Source organism: Cucumis sativus, chromosome 6 (assembly GCF_000004075.3).
Source record: "Cucumis sativus cultivar 9930 chromosome 6, Cucumber_9930_V3, whole genome shotgun sequence".
Lineage (NCBI taxonomy): Eukaryota > Viridiplantae > Streptophyta > Magnoliopsida > Cucurbitales > Cucurbitaceae > Cucumis > Cucumis sativus.
The window spans coordinates 18,150,156-18,166,949 of NC_026660.2; the positions used below are offsets into that span (position 1 = coordinate 18,150,156).

Below are 16,794 nucleotides of genomic sequence, written 5' to 3' on the forward strand. Positions count from 1 at the left end.
ATATTTACTATTCAATCCCATGGAAAAGAGTGTAGGAAGCTTTAGTGAAGACATTCGTTGATCATTGGTGAAGACGATCAACGGTCACCAATTTTAAGATGATTGGTTGGTCGTCGACCATCATAGCAATCAGTCGTCAAGGGTTATGGTTATTGATCATTGAGCATCACTACGACAGTTGCTTGTTAATAGACATGGAGATCGATAATTGACAATAACGATTGATTGTCGTCGATCAAGATGTTCACCCCACGACGGTAACATCCAAAGTTGTAGGTCGTCACAAGCAATCAAGATCGATCATCGACAATTAAGACGATTGATAATCAACAACCAAGACGATCCGAAGTTGACGATTAAATGACTGTGGGCTTATTTGATGAGATTCTGATGCTTGAAAATTATAGATGCTTGTGTGTGGAGTGCAGAAGTTGGTAATATGTTTTTTTTGTCAATGGTACCATCTAAATTTATCATGTATAAAATATTTAATTGATTTTTTAAAAATATTTTGTACATATAATTCAATTTCTTGACTTATTGATTTTCACGACAATAATGTAAAAGCAAAATGGTTTAACGTTCAATAACAATAATTTTGATTACAGTTGCATTAACATGAATGATCTAATTAGGATTATTACAAACTATTTAAAAAATATAACAAAATATATAATCAAATAGAGTTTACAAAAATTTTAGTTAAGCAAAACATTAAAAAATGTCTAATAGCTAGGTTTCAAAATAAGCATAGCAAAAGGGTCATGTAGAAGCAAAAGTCAAATATAGTTACATTCACTGATAGTTATGGTTGTCTTTTTATATGATGTACATGCAATTTAATATTTAAACCGCTTTTATAAGAAGAGTTTAAACAAAAATGAGTTTTTTTTTGTTTGAAAAAGTACTTTTTTTTAAGCCAATCAAAATAAGTTCGGAGTCTTTTAGTTAGAGTGACCAAAGAAAAAAAAAAAAACAAAAAATGTATATTTAAATCCTATTTCGTATGTTGAAGTATAACATACTCTTAAATTTAATTTTTTTAATTATGTGTCAAATATATTCAAAATTTCAGGCTTTTGACATTTGTTTTCTTCAAGTTTTACTCGAGAATGAGATTTATATTTTTTCCTACAAAAAATGATAAAAATGAAAAAAAAATTCTAATCTGTTCATTTATTTTTATTCTTTGAAAACAAATGTACCATTTTCTAATTTTTATTTTATTTTAGTAATAAAACAATTATTTTGATTTTACATATACAAAAAATAAAGAAATTCTATATTTATTCGTTCAAAATAATAAGAAATTACACTACCTATTTTGATTAGAAAAATCTTATTTAATACATAAAATTATAAATAAAATTTTAATCATTTTGAATCAAAACCACTAAAATAATTTATTTGAGTTAGTAATAATTTTAAAATAAAAATGAAATTAGTAATTTAAATTTGATAATTAAAACTTAAATTAAAAAAAATCATAAATTTACTTCAAGCCGATAATTTTACTAAACATAGAATGCCAAGTCTACTTGTTTCCAAGGGAGGGGCCAAACATGGGCTTCACTTCAAGAATTTATCTATCTACATTTACAACTAAATGAAAGATCTAGGAGAGAAGTTTCTTTAGCACGAAGTTAAATTACAATAAGTAACTAATGAGTTAGAAAAAAAGGCTATTACCCATATATATATAGTAATTATGTTTTTCTTATTATGAATTGAAACGATCTATAAACAACAAAATCATAAAGAGGATATCTTTTTATCCGTCTGATTTTCGAACCAGGATGTATGAAGATAACTAAAACTGAGTAATACTTGACTGCTAGCAGCTGATATTAGGTGCATTACTATATATATTATCATAGCGGCGAATCAGGGTGTTCGGTAGATTTATTTTCACGAGAATGAACGTAAAAGAGCTTCCCGATCAAGAAAACCCCCATGGAAGAAGTCACCACTATAGCAACAATGACCGAAATCCAAGAGATGACGGACTTCGGCTTATAACCTGCATCGGTAACGGAACCAGCTTGAAAAGGTTGTGGAGAGGGTGCAGGAGAAATACCGGGTGATACTGGAGTGAAAAAACTTATGGAATATCCATAAGTGAAAGCCATGGAACACACAGCAGCGCACATTGTCATAATCAAAAACCTCATGAAAATACGTTTCTTAGGCAACCCAACAAGAATCATCACAATTGCAATGAACGAAGTCATGAACCCAATTGAGTTAGCCACAAGATACTTCTGGTATGTTTCTTCGGCTTTTGCTGCCATCACCGACGTTCCGGCTCCCGGTGAATCGTCACCCCAAACGCCACCGGGAGGGCTCAAACCGGCTTGAAAAGCCATTGTTGCAATTAGGGATGCTACAACCATTAGTGATTCTTGCTTCATTAGCCACTCGCTTGTTTCGTTCGGAAACCACCAATCGCCACCGTGGAATAAAGCTGAAAAGGCCCATCTAAGCCCCGTCCTTTTGTTTTTCTCGACACAATTAGAAGACGACGGCGGCGGCGGCGGCGGTTTTTTGTTTGTTGTTCGGACGGCTTTGGCGGCGGTGAGAGTCTCTGCAATGTCCATGTCCTTTAAATCTCTATGGCTTTGAGATAGAATGTCAAGAGCTGTAAACCCATTTGAGGTTTTTGCATTTACTTGGATTTTTGTATTGTTGTTGATTAGATATTTCACCGTCTGCAATTAAAAAAAGTATCTAAAAACATAAATTAATCGATACAAAAATAGATGTAGGTCGGATGCATCGAAATATTTTTCAAATAATAATTACCTGAAGTTGTTTGTTGGAGACTGCTAAATGAAGGATAGTGAACCCATAATTATCTTGACTATTAATAAACCCATTGTCTCTGTCTTTCACTCCAATAGTTTCAATCAACATCTTCAGAGCTTCAAGCTGATTATACTTAACACACAAATGCAACACCGTTCCACCGCCGTCCACGGCAGTTCGAGCGGCTGTGGGTCTGACTCGAACGAGCTCAGCCAAGACATCAATCCGGCCTCTCATGGCGGCTAGATGAATAGGGTTCATGCCATCTTGATTGCATATAGAACACATATCAGGATCAACTCGCACCAGAATCTTGACAATGTCTAAAAAGCCCTCAGCAGCGGCGAAATGGAGGGCGGAACAACCGCGAGAATCCAACTCCTTGGCCAGCCGAGGGATTCGCTTGAGAAGCTCATGAACAAATGTGAGGTGACCAAGAAGAGAAGCCACGTGCAGTGGAGTCTCCTTAAAGTCGTTGAGGTAATTGAGTCTGGTTAACAAGAGTTGATCTTGTTGGAGCAACTCTAACAAGGTTGTTACGTTTCCTTCAATGGCGGCTTCATTAAGCTTCTCTCTTCTACTTTCTGCCATTCAGATTTCACTTAATTATTATCTCTCTCTCTACTTGCCTTTTCTTTTTTACAAGAATAGAGTGAGTTGTGGGATACATTTGGCTATTGTTATCATATATACACACAGACAAAGTTGGACAAGGGGCGATCACGATTCGTGGAAGTTTCCTTGTGAAACAAAATCCACTAGTGATAATTTGAAAAGTAAACCTTAGTTGATTACATTTGTTGATCTTTATTTGTGTTTCATAACTGGGCCTAAGATAATAAAAGGGACGGGATCGAAAAATTTATTAGGTAACAAAGACGGGAAGGGGCAGCCATCTCTTTGTTCTCGTTCCACCCTATTGACATCTCTAACACTTTGTAACTACACATCATTCCACCCTATTGACATCTCTAACACTTTGTTACATGTGTTGTTATCCCTAACAGTACAAGGATTACAAATTTATCACATTTACCTTTATTTGTCACTATTAGTAAAGGTAAGGATGATAAATTTGATTATGTTTGCAATGATCAGTCAATAAAATTTACTATCATCATTATCACACCAATTTTCATTTATGGATCGGTAAATGTAACCTTAAATCACCATTGATAAAAAAAATATAAGATTAAATTAGTGGATGAATGTAAAATATATATTATACTATTTAACACTTCTTCCTCATTTATAGCTTGAAATATAATACGTAGAATACTCCAACAAGTGAAAACCAATATTAATTAATTGAAAAATAATAACTAAGACTCCAGAAACTTAAATACACGACATAGTAGACTACTTAGAAAATTGTATCAAATGACAAATAGAAAAAAAAGCAGTTCATGACACATATTTTTTGCATATTGTAACGACAAAATTAGTAATATCAAACGGTTATAAAATGGTAATTATAGAACTTTTAAATTTGTTTGTAATTTATAAATTGTAGTGAAATAAATTCTATTATCGTAAAATTTTTTTACAATTTTTTTTGGAGGATTTCGAATTACTACAGAGTGAGAGAAATTGATTTAAAATTTGGAATGAATTAAAAATTAATATTATTATATTCTAAAATTAATCAACACAAGAGAAAGGTCTACTTAAATACAAATTTAGTGGCTGCTTCTTTAGTGTTCTTCCCCAAATTGGAAGTCAATGCATAAGTCGTTTGATGTAATATATTTAATTAACAATCATATCATATCCAAATCCTTTTGAATATAATTAGTTGCAACAACATCCTTTTGGTAAAAAATACTTAATGTACTATTCAATAATCTTTTTTCTATTGTCCATTCTATTAAGATTGTTCAATCATAAGTGGTGTTTGGTGATAAATTTCTCATTCCATTTGAAATGTTTGGGAGTATTATGATTGTAGAAACGGGGTTTTGGAGCCGTGGTATTAATTAGGATGCTGGCTGTTTGTTATTGGACAAGATGGCATATGTAATTGGGGTGAAAGAAATATTAAAAGGACAAAGGTGTAGGCAGCAAGTGGGGAGGAAGTAGAGATGAGAAAGATAATAATAATGGATCCCATCCAACTTGTGGACTCACACACTGTGTGGATATATTCAAGATGAGACGTGAAACAGCATTATTCAAATTAAACTTGTGTTCATCTTTCAGTCAAAATCAGTATAATCCAAGTCAATTAAAAGTCATCATTGTATTAACTATATTTAAAATCAACTAATTAATTTAGGACTGTTTAAACAGTTTGATATTTAAAAAATTGGGGTGATTTGAAAAAACAATTGGAGGAGAAAGGTGTTTTCAAAACTATTTTGATGAAATTAGTGATTTTTATGGCATTATTAGCCAGAGACGTATTCCATGTTATTATTATTATTTTTTAATTTTTCTCTTTTTTTTACGGAAAAGAAGGAAATGAAGTCAGTGGGCTCCATCAATTTATATGATAGTGGGCCATTCAATTTATATTATTATTATTTTTATTATTATCTTTTTGTTCTTCTTGTTGTTATTATCTTTTTTTATTATATTAATATCTTTATTATAATTATTACAATATTAAAATATTAAAATAACAAAATTTATGTACAAATTATTATTTAAAAAATATTTCCATAAAATTATAAAAATATTTTACTTTTTATTCTTCAATCACATATATGTATATATATCACAGAGTTAGTTTGTTATTGATTTATATCTTATCTCAATTTGTGTTTGTTATTGATTTATATCCTATCTCAATTTATCATTCCATCTTATATTACTTTTTTTTAATAACAAATCATTTCTAATTTGTATGAATTAAAAATTATTAAATATTTTTGAAACAAAATTAAACATTCAAAAATTGAATCTATACAATATCAAAAATTACACGGTTAAAAGAAAAATCATGAGCTAAACATATTAAAAATGGAATTAAACAATAAAGTTACCATTTACCTCCCTACTTAAATATTTCATTTTACTACTTTTTTTCATAATTAAATAATAATAATAACAATAATTTATAGCTAGTGGGACCCATTTCACAAATGCCAAAAAAAAAAAAAAAACCACACCTTCAACCTAAATAGTTTTGAAAATATCCATTTTCCCCAATTTTTTTTTTTAAAAAACAACCCTTTTTTTTCCAATTGTCCCTAATGAATTGGTATCAAAACTAAATTTCTTAAATTATATTGAAATTTAAAACGGTAAAAAAATCAATATATATATATGATTCCGTCATAACAATATATGATATAGTGTATTAGAGAGGACAAAAGAACATAGAACTCAGTGTCGAATGCGAACAAAGGAATTTAAAATCAATAATGTCATTGACCTAAGTCAATTTTAAATATTTTTCAGAATGATAAGTTATTTTAAATTAATTTTCGAGATGAGCCACCGGACTAATTTCTTGACCTGTTGCATCCTATCAATTAAAGGGTATAGGAAGAAGGGTGGAACACACACAAGTGCAAAAATGATTGAACGAGGTCATACCATATAAGGCTGCTGACCTATGCATTTTTATTTTGACAACATGTTCAATGTATAGGATCCAAGAACCTTTGTACAAGTTATATATATATGTTCTTTATCATGAACTATGAAAATTCATTTTTCGTTTAAAATGAGATTTCTCCAACTCTATCGAACAAAAGTAGAGTGAACTTAATATATCATAGTTTTTAATAAGGGTTGTCCTTTATACTTATCTAGTTTTAATATAAATAATTTGAGTAATGAGCAATTCCCCAAAGTTTGAATTAATATTAGAGTTTTTCTTATTGAAGCCGATTAGAGACATTTTGGATATAATTATTGGACCTCCTTGAAATTAGTTTTCAACCTCTTAAACAAATTAGAAAATTAAAGTTGGATTGTAATTAATTTTATTGGATCAAATTATTAATTAAATTCGTTATGTTTTAGGTTGGATTTGAGAATTATTATTTTGCAACCAACGGTTGAACTCTAAGGGACCGTTTGGGGGAAGGGTTAGGGTTATGATAAAATTAGTGTTATGATAAAACTAGTTTTATGATAAAATTTGTTTGGGGGAAGAGTTATGTGAGTAGTGTTATGATAATATGTGTTTGGGGGAAGGGTTATGTGATTAGTGTTATGATAGTTTTATGATAAGATGTGTTTGAGGGAAGAGTTATGTGTGTAGTGTTATGAAATTTATTTTTTAAACATTTTTTTTAAAAAAATCCATATTCTAAATCCAACCAAAATTTTGTATATTTAATTTACTAAATTATTCTATTTTCGTAAAACAACTTTCAATAATTTCTTTAAATGTGACGTCTATTTCCAACATTTTGTACGTTGTCGTCATGTGCAAATAATTTATTGATTTTTTAAAGAAATTTGTATTATAAATCTAATACACAGATTTCTTTGACGTAATTGTTACGAGCAAATAAATTATTATTTTTTTAAAAAAAATTCATATTCTAACTTCAATACACAAATTTTGTATATTTAATTTATCTAATCGTTTTAGTTTTCGTAACACAATTTTCCTTAATTTATTTAAATACAATATGAACTTTTTTTTAGTAATCGTTTCGGTTGAATAAATTACTACTTTTCTTTTAAGGATAAAACATTCTTAGTTTTCTTCTTATCTCAATATTATGATTTTTTTTCTCCTCTTTTTAAATCAAAGGATCATGATAAAAAAATTATAATAAATCAACGAAAGATATAAAAATAAGGAAGAAGAAAGAGAGAAAAAAAAAGAGAGTACATCTTGGAAAAATATAGCATAATTTGGAAAAAAATTAGATTCAAAATTTAATTCAAATAAATCTTAAATCAAATCTCACCATTAAATTGATTTTTTTAAAAAGAAAATTCTTATACATTTAAGGTTTAAATGCTTCCAAAAAAAATTTGTTATACATTTTTTTTAGGTTGTTTAAGAATTCTAAAGTTAGTTAATTTAATATTAAATCGTCTTATTTGATTTTGTTTTTATTTTTCTATAAGTTTAATAAAATTTAGTTTTTAGAAATTTATTTAACTCAAATTTATCCGAAATAGTTTACATACATATAGATTAGTTTTAAAATAAAATATTTAAAAAGGTAAAAAACAAATAAAAGACATAAAATAAAAAATAATAAAGTAAATACGAGTACTAAATACATAAACTAATCACAATTAATATTTATTTAAAATTTATTTCGTAAATAAAATAAATTAAAAAACAATTTTTTAAAGATTATTAAATTAATTAAAAAAACAAATGACATTTGATAAATAAAAGAGTAATTTTTTTAAAAAAATGAAATGGTAAAATTGTGAGGAATTGAAAAAGTAGGATTATGGAGAATTGAAAAAGTAGGATTATGGAGGGTTGAAGAGGGATTGAGAAGGAAGAGAGAGAGGGAAGATGGGTTATGATAAACCTAAAACAAGGGTTATGATAACCCTTCCCTCAAACAAGGGTTGAGTTACCATAAACCTAACCCAATAGTGATAATCCTTCTCCCAAACGGCCCCTAAAAGTTTTAATTAGGTAAGTGATTCTTCTACTCGGATACTCTATTGAGTTGGACATTTAAAAGTAAATAATTATTTTTTCTAATTATGGTATCATATAATTAAACATGCTATTTTATGATGGAATATTTTATGTGTTAAAAGGACATTATTCACATTGAGAAACTTTGGACTATAATATCATACTAAAGCCTATTAATTCTTGAATGCCATGCTAAAATTAGCGGTAATTGTTATTTCTCGTGATAGGCTTATATGTATATCTTATATTTTGTGATCCTTTTGAACCATGACTACTATGCCATGAACGATGTTAATTTCAACTTTGGAATCACTACTTATGTTATGTTTTGTGTTCTCTTGAGTTCACTATCTATGTTATGATTTGCGATATCGATCTTTAGGATCATTATCTATGCTATGTTATCATTAGTACGTTATGTCTATGTTGGAATGAGTTTAACAACTTAGCCAAAAAGTCCCGTAGGAGGCTAATCACCAAATATTTTTATAGTCATGTTTCTTACTCTATGTTTTTCAATAATGCCTACAAAATCACCTTATGAATACAAAAATTCATGGCGGGAGTGACCTTATGTCTTGCATTTTCATTGATCCAGTTAAATTTGATGTTGATCAAATGGTATATATCTCAAAAGTTATTCAATATATAGCGCCAATGATGGCTTCCTTTTGGGCCTCTGTCAAAGCTTTGACACCTGAAAAACAAATGCCTGAGATCTCACTGCTACCATATGGTCTATATATTTTGGGATTCTATATCTTATTGTCCTCCCAATTGTTCTACTTTACTGCCTACTCAAGAAATTCTTGTGAGTTATGTATCATTTTCCTATGTTTTTATCTTGCATTTCCTTCATTAGGGGAAAAAAAATTCAATGTAATTTGTTTAATTTGTCAATAAATTTCAATAATGTAATTCTCTTCGTTTTAAGTTTCGAGTTAATAAACTTTTTAGTTGGTTATTTGGTTCCATAGTCACCTTTCTCCTACTTTCTACTTCTCACTTTTTTTGGTACGTGGAATGCTTTGAATTTAATTGATAATGTATACGGTCCTTTCAACTATTTAATTTGTATTCATATTTACATTACTTATGTTTTTTAAATTAAGTTTAGAAAAATATTAATGCTTATTTCATGAGTGTTATGAAATTTGAATCATTATATTTAACGGTTAATTGTTTTTCCTCGTAGACTAAACAAACATATATTATTAATAAATCACTTTAACTGGATTTTGGTTTGCAGTCCAAAAATTATTTTTAAGAAGAATAAATTTAGTAGAAAACAAAAAGAAATATACTTGTATATGGTAAGTTGAAAAACCACTTATACATAAGAAGTTGAAAAACCACTTGTATATATGAAGTTGAAAAACATTGGATAAATCACAATTTTTCTTGAAGTTGCTTGACATGAAAAGTTTTTCAATTTTCCAAGAACAAACAAACCAACTAAAAGAAAATGGCAATTAATTGTTCAAATTTGCCAACTGGTTTAAAATAAAAGTCATTGCCTAAGTCACTTTTAGTTCATTTTCAAGATGAACCACTTGGCTTTCTTGACTTGCATTGCATGCATCCTATCAATTATAAAGGGAATATACGAAGTTGGGTGGACTACGTAAATGGGAAAATGATTGGATGATATCATACAATATAAGGCTGCTGACCTATGCATTTTTAATATTTGACAACATGTTGAACGTAGGATTTAACCTTTGTACAAGTTATATATGATGATCTTGATATATCATGAACTATTCCAAATTTATTTTTCGTTTAAAATGAGATTCCACCAATTCTGTCAAACAAATAGAGTGATATCATATGTTTTTTTTATAAAAAAAACAATATTTTATTGTAAAAAGTTCTTTAATAAGGCTTGTCCTTGATGGACAATTTACAAAAAAGACTAAAATATTTTATTGTAAAACATTTTTCTTGCACAATTTACAAAAAAGACTAAAATATTATTTAAATTCATATACTTTGAAGTTTGTTAAATTTTCTTTTGATTTATATACTTTAAAGTAGGTTAAAAACAGATTAATGAAAGTACGAAAAGATAAAAAAGAAAAAGAAGTTAAACAATGGACATGATCAACTAAAATCGGTCAAATTTTACAATATAAAAACCAAAATAGTGAAGAAAAGATACACTAAGAATTGTAATTTCTCAAACAATAATGTTGTCAAATATTAAAAATGCATAGTGATAATTTGGTTCTTAGTGTATCTTTTGGGAAATGCATAGCCAAATATTAAACAATTGTAATTGTAAGTTGATAATTTCCTTTCCCAACTTGTTTCTACTGATGATCGGATCAAAATATCAATCTATGATATCAGTTATCTCTGTTCGTATTGACTTCCCAATGTTCAAAATATTATGTCTTTGTTGTTTACTCAAGAATCACACGTTGAAAATAAAATTAACAATGATGTTTCTCTACCCACTGTAAATGTTGCTACTCAACCATTAGAAAAGGAAGGTGAAGGCCGCAACTGAGGCAATCAAAACGATTTTCAGTACACAAATAATAACTCTCAATATAATCAGAGGAACCATGGTGGAGGTAAATCAAATAGAGGAGGAAGAGGAAACAGAAACAAACCTCGGTGTCAAATTTGTACAAAATTCGGTCACATTGTTGATCGATGCTACTTTCGATATGCTCCAAGAAATAATTCAGGTTTCTCTCCAAACTCATCTACACCTTCATATACTAATAATTCTTACAATCCACAGATGGCTGCCATGATTGCTGCTCCTGATATGAATATTGATTCTAATTGGTACCCTGACTCTGGAGCTACAAACCACTTAACACACAGCTTGAGTAATCTATCCACTGGAGCTGATTATAATGGAGGAAATCAGATATATGCAGTAAATGGGTCAGGTTTGCCAATACTTTATTATGGTTCTTTGCATTTTAATTTAATTCATCATTTATTCCTTCAAAATCTTTGGTTCTGGAAAATTTACTTCATATCTCCTCCATTACAAAGTTTTTTTTGAATTTCATCCCGCTGTTTGTTATGTGAAGGATCAGGGAACTGGCCAAATTCTTCTCCAAGGACACCTCTGTAATGGTGTATACAAGTTTAGCCTCAAATCATCTTCTCCAAGTTTTTTGAAATTTGAATCTAATACTAGTCCTATTGCTTTAAGTATTGTCTTACATAATTATCATGTGAATGATATTGATATTTGGCATAAGAGATTAAGTCATCCTCACTCAAATGTTATCCGAAATGCCTTGAAAAATGTTTATAATGCCAATATCAGTATGAATAAAATGAATTTATGTGAAGCATGTGCTCTAGAAAACATCATGCTCTTCCCTTTCCTACTTCAAATACTGAATATATATATCCTTTACAACTCATTGTATGTGATTTTTGGGACCCTGCTTTTAACCTATCTAAAAATGGCTGCGTATATTATATTAGTTTTGTTGATGCATATAGTAGATATACTTGGATTTATTTTCTTCAATCTAAGTTTGATGCATTTGTAGCCTTTCAAAAATTCAAAACATTCATTGAAAAACAACTTGGCCGACCAATCATAATCTTTCAAACTGACAGGGGAAGTGAATTCAAACCTTCCATAGCTTACCTAAACAACCATGACGTTGAACATAGATTAACCTGTCCACACACTTCTCTCTCAAGCTACTTTACCTTTATCCTTTTGGGATGAAGCTTTCTCAACAACTGTGTATCTTATCAATCGCCTACCCACACCTATTCTTAATCACCTTAGTCCATTGGAAAAATTATTTGGTCAGGAAACCTAACTATCCTTCTCTAAAAAAATTTGGTTGTAAATGTTGTCCTTTCATCAAACCTTATAAATTCCACAAACTATCTTACAGATTCACATCATGTACCTTCTTAGGCTACAGTTCATCCCACAAAGGTTATAATTGCCTTTCTCAAGATGGTCGCATTTACATATCCAGACATGTTCTATTTGATGAAAATTCCTTTTCCTATGCATCTTTTTCATCTCATTGTAAAACTTTATCAACAAAAAGTGTCTTGGCTACTCCAATCCAGTCCATAGTCCATAAGCCAACAATGAATCATAATGAAGAGAGGCAACACACTAATACATTCACTGATAATAATGATAATTTGAATTCTACTGCTGTGTATCCCTTAGAAACAGGAAGTCAGGAACAATATGGAGATGAGTTACCAAGAGGAGACCGTGAGAATAAGCAAATATCATCACAGACCCAAGATGACTCTACCAATACAGATCAATCCTTAAATCTCAATACTCATCCAATGGTAACTCGGAGCAAAAGTGGTATTTATAAACCTAAACCTTTCTTAATTGATTATACTGAGACTAAAGCTAAAGAAGCTTTAAAGCGTCCTCACTGGAGGAAAGCTATGGAAGAAGATTTTAAAGCTTTAAAACAAAATAACACATGGAGTCTCACTCAGAAACAGGAAAATCAAAAAATGTACTGTGTTGGCTGTAAATGAGTTTTTAAAATCAAAAGAAACTCGGATGGGTTAATTGTTAGATATAAAGCTCGCTTAGTTGCTAAAGGGTTTCATCGAACACCGAACATAGATTACAATGAGACGTTTAGTCCTATTGTGAAACTAGTTACAATACATATGCTTCTAACTATTTCTATTATGAAATGATGATAAAGCAGCTTGATGTTAATAACGTGTTTTTACATGGTGAATTAGAAGAAAATGTTTACATGGAGCATCTAAAAGCACATCATCCTCTTGTTTGTCATCTAAAGATATCTATCTATGGGCTAAAACAAGCACCTCGGGCATGGTATGAAAAGTTAAGTTGTAGCTTACATACCTTAGGCTTTAAAACATCTAAAGCTGACCCATCTTTGTTAATTAGAATAACTCCTACTTCATGTTGATATATTCTGGTATATGTTGATGATCTGATTATCATGGAAAATTATGATAAAATCTTGGATGATTTGATTAAGTCTTTAAACAGTAACTTTGCTCTTAAAAACCTTGGGACACTCAGTTATTTTCTTGGAGTGGAAGTATCGTATCCTACTAATGGAGGTATGTTTTTATCTCAAACAAAATACATTACTGATCTATTGCAGAAGACATAAAGGATTGAGGCAAAACCAATCTCCACTCCGATGGTAAGTGGGCCATTACTTTTTGCTCATCAAGGTGAAGACTTTCATGATGTCTATATGTATCATAGTACTGTTGATGCATTAAAATATGCCACTTTTACACATTTTGGGATATCATATAGTGTGAACAAAACATGTCAATTTATGCTTTCTCCTAAAATTGCTCATTGGCAACATGTAAAACACATTCTAAGATACCCCAAAGGTGCTTTATCTCATGGTTTATGGCTTAGACGTACTAATAACTTATCACTTGTTTATTTTGTTGATGCTGATTGAGCTTCTGATCCCAACGATAGACAGTCCACATCAGGCTATTGTGTTTACTTTGGTAACAATTAGTATCTTGGGGATCAAAGAAACAATCCATTATATCTAGATTTAGTACTGAAGCTGAATACAGATGTCTTGCTTTACTTGCTACTGAATTAGTATGGATTCGTTCTCTATTAGTTAACTCATGCATCACTATACCTCATCCTCCTATTTTGTGGTGTGATAATTTGAGTGCAGTCCACTTAAGTGCTAATCCCATATTGCACTAAAAAATGAAACACGTTGAACTTGATATTTACTTTGTTCGAGATTTGGTTAAGAAGAAAAAATATTTGTATGTCATCTTCTAGCGTTACAACAAGTTATAGATATTCTTACCAAACCATTGTCTGCTTCATCATTTCACAAGTTAAAGAACAAACTCACCGTTATTGACGCAACAACCATTGGTTTACCGGGGATTGTTTGTTTAATTTTGTTAAGTTTTGAGTCAATGAACTTTTGGATGTAATTTGCTTTCAGTTTTAAGTTTTGAGTTAATAAACTTCAATTGTGATTTGTTATTTGGTTTCATAATTATCATATTCTTTCTCTACTCTCTACTAACATATAAGTTCCATTTTTTTTTTGTTGATAGAAAACAAAAACAAATTTTTTTCTTCACTTTATTCCAATTCACGTTTGGTTCCAAACACACTTGTACAATAATAAGTTGAAAAACATTGGATGGATTTAAGTAAAACGTGGGTTGAAGATTGAAGAAGTTGCTTGAGTACATGAAAAGTTTCTCAAAAATTCCAAGAACAAACAAACCACCAGTTAAAAAACAAAATGTAATTCAGTGTTCAAATTTGCCAACTGATTTAAAATCAAAGTCATTGCCTAAGTCATTTTTATGATTTTCAAGATGAACCACTTGGGCTTTCTTGACTTGCATTGCATCCTATCAATTAAAGGGAATATAAGAAGTTTGGTGGAAATACGTAAGTGGGAAAATGAGGTCATAAATATAAGAGGCTTCTGACCTATGCATTTTTCTTTGATGAACAATACTCATGAACTTAATGAACTATGCAGATTCATTTTCGTGGTCAAATAGAATGATATTTATGTTTAAAGAAATTAAAACAATAATATTTAATTGTAAAAAGTGTTTTACTAATAAACAAATGAACTTAATATATCATAGTTTTTAATAGGATTGTCCTTTATACTAATCTAATTAACGAGTAAGGAGCAAATAAAATATTCTTGTGTATTAATAAAACATTTTTTTTTCCTGGACACAATTTATGGAAGACTAAAATATTATTTAGATTCATATGCTTTAAATTTGTTCAATTTTATATTGATTCATATACTTTGAAGTTTGTTAAAAATGTTTTTTAGATAATTTAAGATTTATTAAAAGTAGGAAAAGATAACTAAAATCAAACAAAATTCAAAATATAAAGTCAAAAAGGGTGTCTGACCAGAAGAAGATACACTACAATAATGGTAATGTCTTAAACAATAATGTGATCTTTTGTTTCTATTCCAATATCACTTGTAATATAATACATTAATCCTCAAGTTGGGAAAGGAAATTATGTGTGAGTGGTGCATTGCATTATGTACTGTCTTGTGGCTGCTAAGAGGAGATAGTTCCTGGCATCTTCCATTGGACTTCATTACTTCATTACTTCATCAAAATCATAAAGCCACTGCCCTATAAATATAAGCATATGAGAAGGGGTTTTTGTAAATTGTAATTCATAAGAAGTTTTTACAAGTAATATAATCATAATGTCAAAAGCAGGGGCAAAGAATGAAGAGGCAACAGTAGTATCTATAGATACTGCAAGTGAAAATAAAAAGGATAGAGAAGAGAAGAACAGTGGTTGGATGAAACCAGGAGATGTGGATTTTGTAATGGTAAGTCCTTCAATTTCTCTGCTCTTTTTGTTTCTCCCTCTGGCCTCTATCCGTTATTAGTGGTTGGATGGAGCTTTCATTACTGTTTCATTTTCTTTTGCTCACCTTATTATTTGTCAATTTCACGACAGGTTGTCGTAACATTCATCGCAGCCGTGGCATTCCAAGTAGGAATAAACCCACCGGGCAGTGTATGGCAGGAGGACAAGAATGGGTTTACTGCAGGTAAATCAATAATGGCATCAAAATCACCTTCGGAATACAAGAAATTCATGGCGGGAGTGACACTATGTCTTGGATTTTCATTGATCCAGTTATGTGTGATGTTATTCAGATGGTATCTCAAAAGTTATTCAGTTAGGAGAATGATTATGTACATACTGATGCTGTGTACAATAGCGCCAATGATTGTTTCGTTTTGGGCCTCTGTTAAAGCTTTGACACCTGATGAAAAACTAATGTCTGAGATCACTGCTACCATATGGTCTATTTTGGGAGTCTATCTTATAAGTCTCCCAATTATTCTTCTATACTACCTAGTCAAGACGTTCTTGTGAGTTATATCATTTTCCTAATGGTTTTATCTTCTATTAATTTCTTTAATTCATAAAAAAAATCAATGTAATTTGTTTAATTTTCTTTTGTAAGTTTTGAGTTAATAAACTTCAATTGAGATTTGTTATTTGGTTTCTAATAGTTAACTGTACTCTCCCCTTGCATGGTATGGTGGACTTAGTTAACAAATATTATTAGGGAATCACTTAATTTTTTTTGAATTCCCGGGCACATATTGATTGTTTTGAAACGAAAGAGAAAATTTGAAACTATAACAAAGATTATATTGAGTTCTAAACAAAACATGAATTCATATCTTCTTTTTTAAAACAAAAAACAATGATATTCATGAAACCATTTTCCTGGCAGCTGCGGTTTAGGATATGCTGTTTCGTTTCAAACTTAATTTATTCAACAAGTTGGCAAAATGATTTGATAGGACAGTACAGGCACATGGGGCCAACGTACTGAAATTGCTGAGCAAAAGCAATATGTAATAATGTTATCTCA

General features: G+C 30.1%; 2 protein-coding genes across 2 annotated transcripts; one reads left to right on the forward strand and one right to left on the reverse strand.

Moving 5' to 3' along the window:
- Window positions 1–1,573: 1,573 nt before the first annotated feature.
- LOC101204064 (ankyrin repeat-containing protein ITN1) lies at window positions 1,574–3,471 on the reverse strand. Its single transcript, XM_004144225.3, has 2 exons — window positions 2,803–3,471; window positions 1,574–2,708 (listed from the first exon to the last, which is right to left on the reverse strand). Exons 1-2 carry the CDS (start codon window positions 3,394–3,396, stop codon window positions 1,872–1,874), a joined length of 1,431 nt encoding a protein of 476 aa, XP_004144273.1. The 5' UTR covers window positions 3,397–3,471; the 3' UTR covers window positions 1,574–1,871.
- An 11,862-nt stretch (window positions 3,472–15,333) lies between these two features.
- On the forward strand, window positions 15,334–16,423 carry LOC101208403. The gene is made up of 2 exons (XM_004144156.3): window positions 15,334–15,729; window positions 15,861–16,423. The coding sequence occupies exons 1-2, from the start codon at window positions 15,601–15,603 to the stop codon at window positions 16,284–16,286; spliced, it is 555 nt and encodes a 184-aa protein (XP_004144204.1). The 5' UTR covers window positions 15,334–15,600; the 3' UTR covers window positions 16,287–16,423.
- Window positions 16,424–16,794: the final 371 nt, after the last annotated feature.

Excerpts from the sequence above, each read along its gene's own strand:
- LOC101204064 (XM_004144225.3), bottom strand. The coding sequence starts at position 3,396 with ATGGCAGAAAGTAGAAGAGAGAAGCTTAATGAAGCCGCCATTGAAGGA. Across the intron at positions 2,709-2,802 it reads TCTCCAACAAACAACTTCAG|ACGGTGAAATATCTAATCAA; the intron begins GTAATTATTATT and ends TTTTAATTGCAG.
- LOC101208403 (XM_004144156.3), top strand. The coding sequence starts at position 15,601 with ATGTCAAAAGCAGGGGCAAAGAATGAAGAGGCAACAGTAGTATCTATA. Across the intron at positions 15,730-15,860 it reads GAGATGTGGATTTTGTAATG|GTTGTCGTAACATTCATCGC; the intron begins GTAAGTCCTTCA and ends ATTTCACGACAG.